Consider the following 17,719-nt stretch of genomic DNA (forward strand, 5'->3'; position numbering starts at 1 on the left):
GCCAAAAGAATTCACTTGCGCATACATCATTGTATTTAGGTGTTCCAATTTCTTAAATGGCCACAGGTGAAATTAAACAAGCACCTAGGCACGCAGACTGCTTTTACTAACATTTGGGAAAGAATGGGTGGCTCTTAGGAGCTCAGTGTGGTACAGTGTTAGGATGCCACCTGTGTAACAAGTCCAGTTGTGAAATTAATTTGCTACTCAATATTCCACAGTCAATTGTCAGGGGTATTATAACAACGTGAAAGTGACTGGGAACAACAGAAACTCAGCCACAAAGTGGCAGGCCACGTAAAATGACAGAACGGGGTCAGCAGATGCTGAGGCACGTACTGCGCAGAGGTCGCCAACTTTCTGCAAAGTCATTGGTCAAAATTCAATGTCAAACTTCATGCATCCTTCAAATTAGCTGAATAACAGCATAGAGAGTCTCATGGTTGAGCAATGGCATCCAAGCCTTACATGCCCAAGTACAATGCAAATTGTCAGATGCAGTTGTGTAAAGTACACCGTCAAAGGAGTCAATAGAGGCACATTATCTGGAGTGACGAATTACACTTCTGCATCTGGCAATCTGATATACAAGTCTGGGTTTGGCAGTTGCCAGGAGAATGGTACTTGTCTGACAACAATATCCCAAATGAAAAGTCTGGTGGAGTGATGTGTTCTGGTGTGGGGTTGTTGTTTTTTTTAGGAGTTGGGCTCTGCTCCTTAGTTCCAGTGTATATTTCAGCATACCAAGAGATTTTGGACAATTGCATGCTCCCAGCTTTGTGGAAACCCTTTGGGTATAGTACCTTCCTGTTCCAATGTTTGGTGTGGAAGAACTTGATTGACCTGCAGAGAATATTGACCTGAGCCTGATAGAACATCTTGGGCATGAATTGGAGCAAAGACTGCAAGCCAGGACTTCTTATCCAACATCAGTGTCTGACCTCAGAAATACACCTCTGTAAGAATGGTCAAAAATACACAAACACACTTCTAAACTTTGTGGACAGAAGAGCTGAAGCTGTCATAGCTGCAGAAGGTTGGGCCTCATATTAAACCCTATAGATTAAGAATGGGATGTCATTCAAGTTCATGTGTGTGTAAAGGCAAATGAGAAAATACCTTTAGCAATATAGTGTACTGTTGTTTAATAACGTAATGAAAATGAGCTATATGCTGTGCTTGCATCCAACACATTATTTGTCTATTTCTAATGATTTTTCTTAAATTTGGCAAAACACCGACATAACATTTCCACTTCATTAATTATAGGCCTTAAATATCTGCAACACCACAATAAACTACTGTAGTCTAGCTCTAATGCAGCCAAATATGTTGCATGATGCACATGGTAGCTTTTCATGCAAACGTTAGATTATATTACTGAGTGTAATAGTGTAGTGTTGCCAGATTCTCGGGAGTGTCCAACAGCAGCAGGAAAAGAAATTTGACTGACTTTAAAAAGGACCAATCCCCAGTCTGCTAAATTGGCCTGGCGTGTAGAACAAGGCAGATAGCCAATCAGAACGCAACTGGCAGAATCCTTAGTGAGGCCAGCTTAACGCACTGATAGTATCAGAATCTCTGTCAGCTTATGGAAGGAGCAGCTCTGGCTGAGAATACTCATGTGATATATAATGTATTACCTGGTTTAGAATATAATGAAAAATGTCTGTTAACTGCAGTAGAAAACCGAAGGCAAGTATAATCAAAAACATTGAGCACAACACATAAGTGGGCATGTTTTCATCATTTTATTATTTTTTAATAGATCTGTACAACCAAGAATCAAACCTTTTTCATGAGTCTAGCAAAAACTGACCTGTACATGTCTATGCTGTGGGCAGGATTGCTTACACTCACTTAAATCAAACGATTAAATCAACTAACTAGGCAAACACTTCAAACCAGTCCTACCAAGAGAAGTAGATTTTGGAAGGAGGGGGGGGGGGGGGGGGGTGAAAAAGAAGAAAAAAAAAAAGTTCCCTTTTGTTTCCTATACTCTCCCCAGTGTAATAAAAAAGTACAGTGAAATCTTATTTACACAGACCTGGACAAGTCAAGTAACTCAGCTATATGAAGCATTGCAAGAATTGGGAAAGTGAAGCAGAGGTATCAGAATTATCTATTTGCACTGAATATAATGGTGAATAGAAACAGTCTAGTACTGATATAGAAATCAATGGTTGCAAATCTACAATGAGCTTGAAAACCAAAGAAAACCCAAATAAAGAGACACAAAAACAGTCCCAAGTTCCTGTTGTTGGATCAGTGGTTCCTTATCCATTCGCCTGCTTAGTGCAGGTAGATGCACCTTCAGAGACTGATAAGAGATTGACCACTACTAAGTTGGAAATTTAGTACCACTCTGTCTGATACAGACCTGTTACCACAGATTTAGACAACAAACTAAACACATCAGACATTACACAGACAGGAGGGAAAGCTCATTCCTGAGGCTTAACATAGACATTACAGTACCTACAGCTTTCAGAAATAGTCAGGATACTGCAACAAGTAGTGTAGAAAAGTGCATTCCCCTCTGCAGTAACTGCTACAGAAGCATTTCCTTCCTCATGTTTACAAGTATTTGTAAGTGTTTATATATCTGAATTTTTGATTACAACATCTTATCTTTACAGGGAATAACTGATTCCTATAGGGAGAGTGAAATTAATACATTTGTCTTTATCTTGAAAAGTTTTATGGCTGAAATCAAACTTAAAATTATTCAAGCTGTGATATGACCTGACCCCTGTGGGAGCAGCAGGTGGATTCTCTAAATGCAGAGAATATTAGCAGCACACAAGTTACCATATGGGGAGCATAATAAATACAGAAATTAGTGCTTGCCAAAAAGAAGACCAAATCAAATCGTTTGAAATTTTCAAATCAGGACAAAATGGTGGACAGGTTTGAGGTCAAGATCAGGAGAACAGAAGCAGCAGAAAAATGGGTGAAGTAGTCCTGGCCACAAAGTTGTTTACCCAAACACAACACAGATCATTAGTGATATCATACAAAAAGGTCAAAACCAAAAGACAAAAAAAGGGAAAATCTTCAGTGGTTTACATTCTGTTCATTACAGGTACTGCAACTAATTTCCCAAAGTCAAACCTAACTTAAAAGAAAAACAGCAGTGAGTGAGGCTTCTTAAAGCTTTTATCTTCAACAACAAATCCACTGTGATCACTTGTCTACCAGCCAACTTGTGTCATCTCATTAGCAAATGGTAACACGGGGTTATGCCCAGGGTGGGTGTTCTAACCGACAATTCACACAATGCTGAAAATGGCTACTGACCACAATGACCGTTTAGATCTACAGAACCCGAATGAGGCCGCACTACGTACAGCGAACCGTGGACTTCTCGTGTGACAGGTGAATCATCACAGGACGAGGGGGGAGGTGCGCGCTGAACTGGATTACATGCATACAATAGACGCCTACTATATGCAATTCATCTATCCAAAAACACAAACCCACGCTTAGATAAAGTGTTCTGGTTAAGAAGTCCCCTCTGACCAGAAAATGTAGTGGTTCCACAGGTCAGGGAAAAAAATTTAAAAAATAAACAAAATGTAGTGAGGCCATATCGTTCCGCTGAATCACAACCCAATTTTTAGTGTTTGTCCAGATACAGGGAGAAGAACAAGCTCAGAATGGCCCAGAGAGCAAACAGTAGAATATCCCTTTTAATAATGGACTACAGGGTAAAGCTGCATTCGGGAGATGATGCTCGATACCAGGTCTATTCACACCGAAGGCAATTTGCAGGACATGTTCCACAGAGTGAGTGTGTCGAGGGAGAAAGGGGTTGTGTTTCCCCATAAGGCCACATTGCTTTACAGACAGAAGTTGGGGTGAAAGATCAGACAGGATCTGTGGAGCAGTGGTAGTTCTCCCTTCTCGTGTGAGTCGGACAAGTCCTGTTCTTAAATGTGCAGTGGTGTTCGGGATGGTGGACATCTCTTTGGCCGTGCTTTCCCACAAGCAGCTGGCCGTAGCAAACCACCAGCATCATAAAACAAATCTGGTTAAGTACATGAACTACTGAGAAAAACCTACAAAAACTGAAGTATGAACAAATTGTCAAGATCAGACCCAAGCCCAACATTTGACAGTCTTTTCAAACGTTACCAGAGTTGAGTATTGACGGCACCATAGTTATATTCTTAATGTACATTATTTTCTTCATATAATTACAGCTTTTACATCCATGGCATAATTATCCACAGTCAGATTTGTGCTGGAAGGAATCTAGTTGGATGGAAAACATGATCAACTGTAATTCATTTACCATTTTCTTTTGAAATCTTTTTACATTTCACTGAACAATGAAGAGATTACCTCTTTCACTTCTTTCAGGACGTTCTCTGGAATAAACTTGGTTGTATTTATGAATACAGTACATTAGTTTATATTGAAAGGGTCAACAAAAAAACAAACAAACAAAAAAAACCCCACAAAGGAAGTCTCCCATTATCAGTGATGTGCACTTCAGGTAAGAGGGTGTTAAGGGTGTGGGAGGCAGGGCACAGGTCAATTCTGCTCTTGAAGAGAAGATAAAAGGTGTGAAGAGGTGATAAAGGGGAGGGACTGGGGGATGGGATCAGATGAATCAGAAGCTGTCCACCCAGGTGGCAAAGCCTCGTTCTGCCAAAGTGCGGTTCACCTGCACCAGCTGCAAAGGTCAAATAAAGGAAATTCCATCAAACCGCCAACAATCACTATAACAGTCTCATATTAGCCATTAGTCTTTTCTTATAAGAGTTAGCCACAGCAAAAAACAAAGAAATCTTTAATAAAGCTGCTGTTTACGATCACAACTACATATGTACTCACTTCATCTCCGACCATGTTCCACATTTGTACTAATGGAAGGCCAGTGTTATTGTCATAGTTTGTGACCTAAAATGAAAAGCAATTATTGTTAGTGCCAGACATTAACATATTATTTTTATGATCAACATACTGTGCATCTTGCATGCTGTTTGACACTTACTTGCGCAAGTAAAGGTACCCCTCGTGTCATTTCTTCCAGGGCTGAGTTGGCTTCATTTGAAAACCTATCCTCTCCTACAGAGGACAGACCAGGTCTAGTTATACAGCAATTAAAATGTAACAAAACTTTTTGTAGCATATATCAAGGCAAAAGAGCACATATCATGGCAATATGAATAAAACCACCCCTACCAGTAAGAGGAGCTATGTTGTCCAATAACACTTCTGTTCCTTGGAATGGTAACGTCACAAAGTCAGACCTGAAATTAAGAAATTATTTAAGAAAAGGGACGCTAAAAAACCCATGGTGTCAAACTGAACACTGGGCAAGAGAAGCAGTAACCTAATCTGCCGAAGGGTATCAATCTTCACTCTGTCGTATCCGCCGTAGTCCACATATCGGATCTCCACTTCATTGGAATCCTTGTAGAATGATATGACCTGCGCTCTCCACCATGCACCATCAACAGCAGGAGCAGCACAGATCACACCAACTACAGAAAACACAAAAAGATAATAAGTGTTGGAGTTCACTTATCAAGTTTAAATTCACTAAAGCAGCTCACTCTCTAAAACGCAAATTTCCTACCTTCAGCAGGAGATGGCAGAGCAGGGGTGCCAGGCTGGGAGTAGCAAAGAAACATCTGCTGGTCCAAGCTCCGCAGGGCATGATATGTGGGATGGGTGTGTTGCTGGACAAACACGTGGCCAGCTGAGACGATATTTACCACAATAACTTCCACAGTCACACCATTGGGAAGGAGGAGCTTTGTGAGAAATAATACAATGTTTAGAGAAACTACTCCATCATACCATGGATCTCAGTGTTGATCCTAGCTTATACTCTGAACATTGCCTAGCAAATCTGATTCAGCCCATTAACTTAACTTACAAGCCAATTATTATAACAATTACTAACAAGCATAATGAATTCTTTCAGATTAAACACTAGTCATGATTAAAATAAAGTAATTCAATGTTAATTTACCACTGAGGTTTTATTTTCCCCTGTACAGCATGAAATCGGGTTTTGATTGTAAACAGAAACAGGAGGTGGTGACAACACCTTGTAGGTTTTCCATGAATTTGATTTATGCCATCTGCAATTTCCTGAGGTTTTCAAGGCAGGTATGTTCAATTGTATCTATTTAAATATGTGAATTAATTATAGCTCAAAAATGACCCAGAATCTAACCTAGCATCCTGCAGGTATCATCCACAAACAAAATCTACAACAGAACAATATTAATACTTATACAATTTTGCCACTTAAAATTGGTAGTGATACTGGTAGAAATTGGAAGTCAGTATTCTCAAATACTGTATACTGCCCCAAAGCTACAGGGAACCAGTCCATTAAAAGATGTCTGAACATACTACTAGAATTTTCCATTTCCTCCCATGCCACTGGAAAGCCCAATAGAGTCAAAGCACAAAACATTTGCTTCTGTTATGTCAATCAATGTTTTTCCCTCTTTTATTCTTTTTTAAATTCCTGGCTTTTGTCTGCAATATTTCTCTTTGGGCATTTTATAATCTGCATAGGACTGAAAGAAAAACACACTACTTATTCCAGAAGACAATTATCAACCAAATATGAGCCTGATATCTGCTTAAGCGAGAACATCCTTTATTTGTGGCAAACAAGGGTCAGAACTTTATTCTGCATGATGGCAGACCTTTTAAAACAGTGTCAATGAACACCACTACTAAGGCTAGGAGTCTAAGGGAAGGAAAAGTTCTCCATTTCCCCCCTTATTTAGAGATGTATGAAAGACATCAGAGAAAATCTTACCCAAGACGTCATGGGCAGCGAGGGCAATGAGAGTGGCAGCGGTGGGGGTGCATACAGGTTGGCAAGGTCCAAGTCTTTGAACTTCTTACCGATCAAGGCCAGCGCTTTGTCTACCTGCTGCTGGGTGCCTATAATAATAATAAAAAAAGTTTGCACACAGTTTACAATTAACAAACTGATGAAATCAATTGTCATAATTTGGAAACACCTTATGCAGTTTACTGACCTTCTATATGGCAGATTTGAAACTCTTGAGTGTAAGGCAGGGTTGAAATATAGATCTTTGCACCAGAGCTTTGCTTCAGAAAGCTCACATACCTCCCTTGTTTGCCAATTAGTCTACCAACTAGATGCTACACAATAAATAAATAAATAAATGAATGAACGAGAGAGAGAGAGAGAGAGGAGAGATGATATTAGAGCAAAGTCAATATCAGTAATTCAGAGAAATGCTTCTTGGGTATATGTTAGAAGTTTAATATTAAAGAATACATTAGATGAAGCTGTAGATCAACAGCCTCCATGATAAGCCAATTTTAGAATTACTATTTAAAACCAAGCCATGTGTTAAATAACTCTTCTTTATGGTTTCACTCACCTTTTATAGTCTTGTATTTAATATTAACCTCAGTTTAATAATGGACAGCACAGAGAACACTCACCTTTGGCACCTCTATCTCCCACACAATCAGCTCAGAACTTTGTGATTGGCTTGTTTGGCTACCACTCTGCTGGCCATCTACCGTTCCCAAGGTAGAGCAGCTGTCTACTGAATCCATACTGTTCACATCAGAGCCTACATAAAAGTTCAAAACACAGAACCATGCGCTTAAAAACGTTAAAAGCTAAAAGCTGAACTAAAAAATGCAAACTGAAAATTTACCCGTATTTAAGCTCACCATTTTTCTAAATCCTTCACCCCTCTGTAGCCCAACCCAACAACCATTTAGCAAAGCATTAGAAGTGAAATTGAAATTCACCATTTAGGCTATAGCATAAATGATCTAAACATGGTTTAAAGCCTTCACACATAACTCACCCATATCTCTTTGAAGACCAACAACCAATAGCTGGGTTATTACACCTTGCTAAGCAACAGGTGTAAATAAAACACATACTATACAGATGAATGAGAGCAATGCCTAAAGCAACTGTGCTTCTGAAGTAGCGTCACAGGAACTAACTGCCTGTATATTTTAAATTAGGGACAAGCTCAGGGAAAGAGAAACACCATTAAATACCACAACAGGAATAAACAAATGAAAATAAAACTTCAAAATTTCACTGAAGTAAAGCAACACAGGGGCAGTCGCTAAATGTAAGACCACACTTAGACACACTTATAACTTCAGACAAGGTCTGAGCATAGCAAGACCAGCACATTTTCATGTCATACTGTGACAGCATATGGGGAGGAAAAAGGTGGCTGGCATTTGGGGAAAAACAACACCTAGGTGCTGTGGAATCAAGGCCTTAAAACGCAGGGTGGTGAAAGATCACAGAGCACCAGCTGTAAAAAGACAAATGTGACAGACAGTTCTTCCTGACATGCAGTAAAACACTTCCTGCCCAAAAATACCCTTAACTATGGGATGTTAATCATGAAACAACACCAATGAAACATATACCCACTGCATAAATACTGGGTACTAAAGAACAGTACGAAATGCACATTCTAGCAGCAAGCACCATCAAGGGGTAACACTTCAATAAACATGTACTGTTTGGTAATTTGAGAAGTTGAGGTTTCCATGGGTCTGACAGTAAATTAACCATGCTTTCCTCATTTAGGGGATTCCCTATGAAAATTTTACACAACGCAACCAACAAAAAAAACAACAACACTGAGATGGTCAATTCATGTGTGAAAATTATTCTTCATGTTTCCAGAAGCACTCTTTCATAATCTGGGACAGATAAAATTTAGTGTCATCCTGGATAATGCCCATGCCACCAGGAAATAAAAAGCAAATAAATGGCACAGCCTGGTAACTCTCTACATTCAGGTACTAAGCTGAGTTAATTTCACTCTCACTAACGTTGCTGAGCATAGACCTAAACTGAAGCAAATTGAAGCCTATTTCCATCCCAATTATCCTCACTAACAAGTGTTTTTCTCATGTCCAATCAGGTGTTTAGTCCCAATTCCAGTTCACACACTGTTTGTGTGGAAATGTTCTTACTTTCACTATCAAACAGCTTTGAATTGTAATTTCTCAAAGTTTTTAAAATGGTGCTTTTTCACTGCATTATACGTAAGGTTGGGTAGTATAACTGTAATACCATATACAGCTGTATTTAAAAATGTGGACGGTATCTCAAAATGAGGGTAGCATTTCAAAATGGTGTGTGTAATGTCAATTTATGTGCCTTTAAAAGAGCCAGAAGGAGGGGACACTCCGGGATCTCATTGACAGCTGATGTCACATTCTGAAAATAGGTGGGGAACAAACACACCAAAGTTCTGGGTTTAGTCCTCAGTTTGGGTTAAGAGAGAGAGAAATTAAGTTGGAAACTAATGGTTTTATTAATGTGTTAATGTTTTGGGACAGTATTACTTTATGAAAAATGTGGATACAGCCCATCCCTAATTATACCTACACTATTCGACTCAGTTCTCCCATATCTGCTTGCTCGTGGTTCCAAGCAAGTGATGTAGGGACTAAACATAAACATTGTAGAGTGCCTGAGGTGTATATTTCAACGAGGAAACAACACACAGCAAGGAAACAAAGCTTAAAATGTTAACACTGCGATTGCTGTGGTTTCCAAAACCCGTGATCTCTATTAGAAATGTTGTTTTGCAATGTCCTGAGCTACATTCCAGGGGGGAGCAGTGCTGGTGTAAAACCAACCAGATACCAATGACCAAAAAGTGAAGAGCGCCGAGTAGAGTCTTGCAGAATAGGTACCATACAGTGAAAAAGTACTATAAGAGACCTGCAATAAGACATTAAAACATTTTTATTTACCTTACAACATTCCTTCCACAAAGCTGAGGGTTCACCACTGCAGTAAATATTAATTAACTCACAGCTCTGAAGTATTGTCTTATTTAAATCCAAACTGTGACACTTTTTGGCCAGGCAGTGTATATTAAATTTCCTGCTCATTCTCAAGTACGCTTTAGCATAGTCTTAAAGCAAATTCAAAACACAAGTCTTCCACCTGGGAGCTAGAAAAAATAATTTTCACATATTTCTATAAAAGTGAATGATTTGTTCCAATCCTTTAATTATCAACATTGAAGAAAAAACACCCTGAGAAAACATGCTGAGAAAGAGGAAGGACCATTGCACTCACCTCCTGACTGGTCAGCATCTGCTTCACTGGTTCCATTCTTGAGGCTTGTCCCATTTACTCGTGCTGCCCCACACACAGCAGCCACATTCTCTGTAGTTAAAGTCGGCTCTTTCACACCTTGTAAACCAGAACCCTCATGACGCTCATCTCCTTTTTCCTCTGAACTTCTGGAGATCCCTGAAATCTGAATAAGGTCCTCTTTGCTCTCAGGCATGACTGAAGACAAACTTGCACTGAGGAGAAGGTCCTCGCTGCTGATGCCATCCTCCGACTGACATGTGCTACATCCAGAATCCTCTGTTCCGGTTACAGCTTCCTCAGCTTTAAGTTTGGGCAGTACTGGGCTTAACTCTACAGACTGCCGCTCATCCTCCGGCTTGTCCCATACAGAGGGAGCAAAGCAGCCATTGATAACCTCCTCTACAATCTGTGCTGCCCGCTGCTCAACATGATTTGTTTGGCTGTGGGAAGAGGAGCCCACCTTTACTGCATGGTGATCCTCTTCTATGAAGGTTTCTTTACCATTTAGAGTGGGTATACTGCTGCTAGCTGCCCCTGAGGCTTCGCAGCTGCTCACTGCAATGACCTCCTTCGTGGCTGCTGAGATGACCTGAGTGATGAGACCTGCAGCCAAACGGTGAAGTTCCTCCATACTTTCACTGGTCTCAGCCAGCTGACTCAAGTTCCCATTCTCATGATGCTGAGCTTCAAGAGCAGCATCTGAGATAGGTGTGCTGGCCGAGAGAGGGAACGCAGCAGGAACCACTGGGGTCTCTACAAGAAAGGACGGCTGAGATGTTGCTCGAACACACTGATCCAACGCTATGGGTGTAGTAGGAGGAATATCATCTTTGGTGGAGGAAAGGCTGTCTTTCACCAAGCCTACTTGGACATTCTCGGTGAAAGACACAGCCAACACATTGCCAGCCACCTCACCCTCAGGCTCCAGTCGCTCTGCTTTGGACAGCTCCGCACTCTGGAATACAGCAGCTGATAAATCCTTTGTAACGTGTTCCTGTCTGTTTGCTGTTGGATCCTGAAGTTGTGTAACTGAGTCTAGTTCTCCAACTGAGGGCAAGTGACTTGGCTCTCTACTAAGAGGAGCTTCTGGTGTCTTATGAGAGCTTTTCTCTAGTACGTCTGACGTTTGGACTGGGGTCTTTTGCCTGATGGTCTCAGGATGGCTCTGTTGTGAGTCTGTAGAGAGAGTGCTGTAAGAGGGAGTGCCCAGCTTTCCAGAAGCTACCACTGTTAATGGTGACCTTAGAGGTTCTACTGCTGAGGAATTTGTTTCAGGTGCATGGACCTGCACTACTACTTCCTGCTCAGCAGGCCTCTTTTCTTTGGCCTTAGGTCTGTCTTGACAGGTTCTTTCTTGTGTAACACTGACTGCCGGACAGCCTTTATCCACCATCCCATTGCTGCTCTCACCAGGAGAAGCCAACAAGCCCATGGCCTGTCCCTCCTCGCTTTCGTGACTGGTGAGCCACTCTTTCTTTCGTGATGTGTACCACCACCAGCCTATGAGCGCTACCACTCCAGGAAGTATGTATGGGACAAAGGACCGAAATCTCAGCGGCATCTCCTGTGGACCCTATCTACTACTCCTGAGAACAGAGAACAGAAAAGACAAAAAAAAAAAAACAGATTTATATGAAATGAATGGAGAGGGGAAAAAAAAGTCTAGCATATATTCGGCTTCCTTTATTAATCCTGAAGCCTCTATAAAAATATTCAGAGAAACAATGGAGGGTTGTAACATAAATTAACTTGTTGTAACTGGAGCACAAGTTTGTTACACAATATGTACAGACCCAGACAGAAGGTTTCTTCTAAGCAAGTCAGGAAATAGTGACTTGAAAAGGAAAACCAAAAGGCTGAAAATGACTTCATTTAATAATGAAAGTTTAGCAATACCTTTTCACAAACCTTAAGTATGTACACTACTCAGACATCTGTTAATATATGCAAAACAGACCTCAGCAGAGAAGGTGGAGCCACACAGCTACAGTTTAAGTTAAAAGGCTCACAGGACTACGTGCAGAGGCCCCTCTTGTCCTCATTGGCCAGCAGTTGCTACATGTTAAAAAAAGGACAGGCAAGCATGCCTTTCCTTAACTGAGCCAGAGAAGTCAGGCCTGTAGAGAGGCAGGAATGCCTTGCAGGGGTCGACATGCCGCCTCTCTATACTGTACTATAAAAAAAAGGAGACTGCTAACACACTTTGAACTTGGACTTTTACCCCAAAGAGATGAACTGAACCGAGGAGTTCCTGGTGAAAAGTACACAAAACATGGGCCACATGGCATTAACCTTATAAACCAAGGAAAACAGAAATGTGCAAATGTGTTAGACACTAATATTGAGGAGTCATTACATAAAGAAAGACAGAAAGATTGAGCAAAATCCCACAGCACAATTAATGTAAGAGTACATCTTTAAAAAAAAAAATTAACAAAAAGGCTTTCTCAACCAACTGTCCATATTTAAAATTACCCTCAAAGCTTTAGCTTCTCAATGAACGATTCCTCACAACATGGACGGTGGATGTGTTTACAGAGATTAAACTAATAAGAGGCTAAGCAATGAATGACGCTGGATTAACAGAGGCGCCTGAACCGTGTGATGTGTTAGTCCCTCCTTAAAGGGAGGCCAAGGCCCTTGGTTACTAGGAAAGCAGGCTGGGAGACCAAGGTTTGTGTAATCGTCTATTATTTCTAAGTAATTAGACCAGCAGGTATTTCAGAAAATGCGTGCAAGAAAAAAAAAAGAGCATTAAGACAAAGCAGACCTCTAGACTTGACAATTATCTCCCACATGTTCAGGCAAAAGATTGTGCATGAATCTATTATAGACCAGGTCTTAATTGGGGCGAGATGTGGATAAAGATGGTCCATCTAATCGTCCTGAGCTGACTGTCTCAAAACACTCCCAAGGCTCCATTTCTGCTCAACATTGGCTTAACAAACATGAAAATGCAGTGAAGCTAGATCAAAAGACAAATAGGATTATACTTTATGGTTTTATGGCATGAATTATCACCATTAGTCCATTTTACCCTGAACATAACCAGCAACCCAGAGGTTGAGCAATGTATTGTGGACACCAGCTACTGTGACTGGTTTTCAAGTGACATCAACGGACAACAAGCATTAAATCCATGATAACAAAAGTCACAGTTTGCTTCAGACAGATTTATAAGCACTTTCACAAATTAAAATGATATCTTTCTTGGTAACTATGCTATTTTGGGTTTGTAAGACATTTAGTAGCAGTGCTCATGATTATTAGACACTTAACATTCAAGAGTAACAAATGGCATAAATAACAGACACTAACATATTGGCATCACCAACCAGTCTGTGACTCCACAGCACAATAGGGAATCAAATACCTGGTTATAATCAGTAATACATAAAGATCAGTTTGGTGCTGGTACTTTATAAAAGCTAACGTCTGTGGATAAATCAACACAATTCAGACATCATACACCACCGACCAGAATGAAAGAAAACTCAACAGCAATAAAATATATTTAAGCTCTTATTAATAATCAAGATGATCATGATTTCCCAGTATTTGCCCCCTGTGCAGTGGCCTCTGTGGCCTCCACACGAAATACCCTCAGTCTGAGACTCTGTAGTATGCCTCAACTGCAGTGAGACCTGAGCTCATAGAGGTTTGGTCAACACCCAATATCAATTCTTGTATTCACCTTCACTGAGGTTAAATAAATGAGCAGTTCTGCCCGTTATCTTGGGCTGAGAGAGAGAGAGAGAGAGAGAGAGAGAGAGAGAGAGAGAGATATCACTGAGCGACTGTGCACGACCTTGGAGGTAAAGGAAGAAGAAAACGGTCGCCGGACTATCTCCATACAAACTCTCACCGCACAAACGCACGGCGCGTCCACTACAAAAAGCGTCTTAAGCCGCTTATTAGCGTGTCTGCGTTTAGATTACAAAACAGACCGCACCGAGCTTGTGCTAATGTACGCACCACACAGTACAGCGCATCGGCTCAGGTTCAGTCCCCTGCGTGAGGACAAAAAACACAGCGCGCTGTCCACGCATTCCCTCTCAAACCCCACCGGCACGAATCTGGGAGAGGCGTTAGTACAGAGAAAGGAATACCAAAGAGGCCGTGAGAAAAGTCTCCTGAGAAGTGCACCGTGCCGATGCATCTGGCGCATATGGCTGTGTGGTTTTCACTGGAGAGAGAGCTGAGTCGGTGCCGAAAAGAACAGACTCTCCGAATCAACGCATTCGGGAAGTAAGACTCGACTCCAAAGCTTTGGTTCGATTCAACACATTGATGCTGAAAAGGGGTAGAGATTGTCTATCTAAATATGCACTCCTCAACAGACTCAACATTACAGTTATGTTCTGTAACAACCCCACGACCACATTTTACAAGTCTCCTCAGTGAAATGCCTGGACTGTGTGTATAAATTAATCACTGGTGGCTTTTTTCAAAAATAAATAAATAAATAAATGATCATGCCTCAGCCTCTGCAGATAATTAGCATGGGTGCTAGCTTATGACATATTTATTTAGCTGTTCTATTATAAGATTTACTTTCATACCTATATTCACTGAAGCCACTGACAAAAGAAGCATTTAAGAGGAGAAAAAACAACCATTATTTGTATCGTAGAGTCTAGATTTTCTTAAAGCCAATTTTGAAAATCCTAATAAAAGAAACAATGTTTAACAATTTACAGTAGAGAGCCAGTGACTGATTCAGTGTTTGATCATGGGATTATGGTCAAATAACTTACTGTTGAGATGAACTCAAGTTTTAAATTGAAATTAATCAATCAAATGAACAACAGTGCTGTTGCTGAGGCCAAATATGATTTTAAAAAACAGCAGCTTAAAATTTAAAATACATTCTTATTTAGGTCGTTGTTTTGTTTTTGTTTTTTTTTAAATTGAGATTGTGTGGAATCGGCTCCTGTCAGTTGGAATCAGTATCGGAGTCGAATAGACAATCTCCAGACTCGTACACACTTGAGGTTGCAGTGTGCTACATGTGTGCTAACTGGCTAGTAGGCTACTGCTAACCACTACAGAACGGGAATTAATTTAATGCTGCATAACGGAAAGTGAAAGTGCAACGATTAGCTAAAATCACGACACGTGCTGCAGTGAACTGTTAAAAGCTCGCCCCGCCGCTAAAGTGTAATGAATGCGGCATGTGACTGTTAGCTGGTGCATTTTGACCTACAGCGTGTTTATTGTAGTAACGGTAGGCCGAGGCGCTGATGAATTAGTGCTAGGACTGCCCCGAAGACGAGCAGAGCCATTAGCTGCCAATGAGAGAGGTCATCCATGATCAGAAACCACGGAGCCTCGACTGGGTCCAGATCGGAGTATAAGGCCACCAAACACTGTATTTGGTGGTGGAAGCAGCTTGTGACTTTGGAAAGTCCGTTCGGAAAAACTCGGTCCGCAATCCTCTTCGATAAAATACATGAGACGAAACTTATCATTAAGTCTGCCCATAACGAATTCAGCCTCTCCACCACTGCAGTCAGTGATATCACTATGCTACAGAATTTAAAAAAAATCTCGCCTATATGATTTCACACGGCTGCAGTGACGTTTAATTAAAGCAAAGTTGACTTTTTACTCGCGTTCCCTTTCTACCAACAAACGCTGCATCTACTTCGTGCGATAGTGTGGCCAATAAAAGCTTCAAGCATAGTAAACGTCAAAACTAACGTTAGCTCCACAACGTGAACTGAGCGTGTTAGCTAAACCGCTAGCTGAATTACCTGGATGACCGAGCGTCACTCTACAACCTGCTGCAAGCAGCCGAAGACTGTCCTTAAACTGATCACCCCGTCCCGGTTTATCATAACGAACCCAGAGCTGAAATTAGAAAGCTCTTTTCTAAGGACGAACTGTGGGTGACACTTATTCTCTCGCCGAGCATGGGCTGAATGAGCGCGGCTGCACGCAGGCGAGAACGGCCGCATCCCAAACGGCTCCCTGATCCCTCTGTAGTGCACCTTGTAGGTCACGATGGAAACGGCGTACACATCCAGTATGTCTTAAATAAAGCCATTTGCAGTCAGTCATGAACTCTACAACTCCCAGAGTAACATCCAGGTCAGTGTCAAGCCACAGAAGGTATAGGTCACGGGTCTGTGCAGTGCACTACAAAGGGAGCAAGGGGTCCACTGAGACTCGGCCAGATTTAAGTGGCGTGCTGGCTGCGAAGCCATAATTAATTAACGTTATCTAACAGTTCTGTTTTAGCTACCGAAAGGCGTACACCACATCCTAAAGAACGGCAGTCTTAGTAACCAGAGTGAAATAAATTTTTATAAACCAAGTGAGCATCGAAGTTGAGTGGAAATGGCGTTGACAACGAAAGTAGAGGACAACCCAGAGAGGGCAGCGGAATGGAGCTAGTGAGCTAACTGCTATCGACCCTGACCCCAGCCTGGACTGTAGCGGTTCTCTCAACACACTCACCGAGTCTACTCGTCTTTCTTGCCGCCACCGTGAACCGCGCTGACGTAGCTCGGTTTACCGTTAACTCCGTCCTGAAGCCAGCGTTGCCCCACCGTATCTCTGCTCACTGGCTCTGTGTATGTGTGTGTGTCTTTCTCTCGCCTCCCCACGTGTTGACCGACACACAGTACACTTACACACAGACAGCTGATCAAATCTCGCGACAGCTGCGCTTCGCTTGGCGAACCTGGAATATCTCGCGACACGTCGTTGTGTATAAAATTTTACATTTAGAGTCAGTTACCCTAGAGCTACCCTACAAAGAATACGAAACAGCAAGCAATATTAATTGAACCGAATTTAACACGCTGGGAACTGAAGCTAATGAAATGTGCAAGTTATAAAAACCGTTGAGGTGCCGTGTGCTCGGTCCATTAGGATATTTTGGGGGGGTATGAACATACAATAGTATCCCATCAAGCTGCCACCCCTCAAATAATAGCACTTTTTTTTGTTTTCTGGAGATATTATTTGCACCTGTTAACGCTTAAAAACAAAATGATATTAAATCAGCTAATTCTCCTGCTAAGACACATTCATTAATTGTCTGTAACAATGTAACTGATTATCTAGTTCAGGGTCGTGGGGGGATGGAGCCTACTCGGAATCATGCACAAGGTGGGAACACACCCTGGAGGGTGCACCAGTCCATTGCAGGGCAGCACACACCTATGGACACTTTGATTAGTAAGTCCACGTATGGGACTGTAAGAGGGAACCGGGCACCCAAAGGAGCCAACACATACTCAGGAAAAAAAAAAAAAAACACTAAACCCCTCACAGGCAGTGGGCCTGAAACCCACAACCCCAGGAGCTGTGATAGTGACACTGCCTGTTGTGCCACCATATCGCCCTAAACCTGTTAATAAACAGAAAAATGACCACAACATGATGAAAAAGCAGACATAGCATTTGTAGACTAAATTATCTTTATTGGACCAATTCAAGCAAGGCCTTCATTTTTTTGGTTGTCTTCTTTCCCAAGATGTGTTTTGTGAAAAAATTTATTTGTCATTGCTTTGTAGAAGTCCAAGGGAATGAAATCCAGGCAGCATCTACCAGAAGTGCAAACATCAGCACTGTGCAAAGACCAAATAA

At 41.4% G+C, this 17,719-nt stretch overlaps 1 protein-coding gene across 5 annotated transcripts; it reads right to left on the reverse strand.

The window, feature by feature from the left end:
* Positions 1-1,739: 1,739 nt before the first annotated feature.
* On the reverse strand, positions 1,740-16,800 carry akap1b (A kinase (PRKA) anchor protein 1b). Of its 5 annotated transcripts, XR_010801907.1 has the most exons (12): positions 16,583-16,800; positions 10,100-11,706; positions 7,459-7,592; positions 7,023-7,149; positions 6,797-6,924; positions 5,591-5,768; positions 5,345-5,495; positions 5,194-5,261; positions 5,003-5,076; positions 4,843-4,908; positions 4,348-4,681; positions 1,740-4,257 (listed from the first exon to the last, which is right to left on the reverse strand). XR_010801907.1 is itself a non-coding variant. In XM_066664654.1 (11 exons), exons 2-11 carry the CDS (start codon positions 11,679-11,681, stop codon positions 4,619-4,621), a joined length of 2,571 nt encoding a protein of 856 aa, XP_066520751.1. In that variant the 5' UTR covers positions 11,682-11,706; positions 16,583-16,800; the 3' UTR covers positions 1,740-4,618. The 5 variants fall into 5 exon arrangements, 4 of the variants coding, with proteins under 4 accessions (XP_066520751.1, XP_066520761.1, XP_066520769.1 ...); XM_066664654.1 differs by having other exon boundaries at positions 1,740-4,681; XM_066664664.1 differs by lacking the exon at positions 16,583-16,800 and adding an exon at positions 15,877-16,094 and having other exon boundaries at positions 1,740-4,681.
* Positions 16,801-17,719: the final 919 nt, after the last annotated feature.

This window comes from Hoplias malabaricus, chromosome 1 (assembly GCF_029633855.1).
Source record: "Hoplias malabaricus isolate fHopMal1 chromosome 1, fHopMal1.hap1, whole genome shotgun sequence".
Taxonomy (NCBI): domain Eukaryota; kingdom Metazoa; phylum Chordata; class Actinopteri; order Characiformes; family Erythrinidae; genus Hoplias; species Hoplias malabaricus.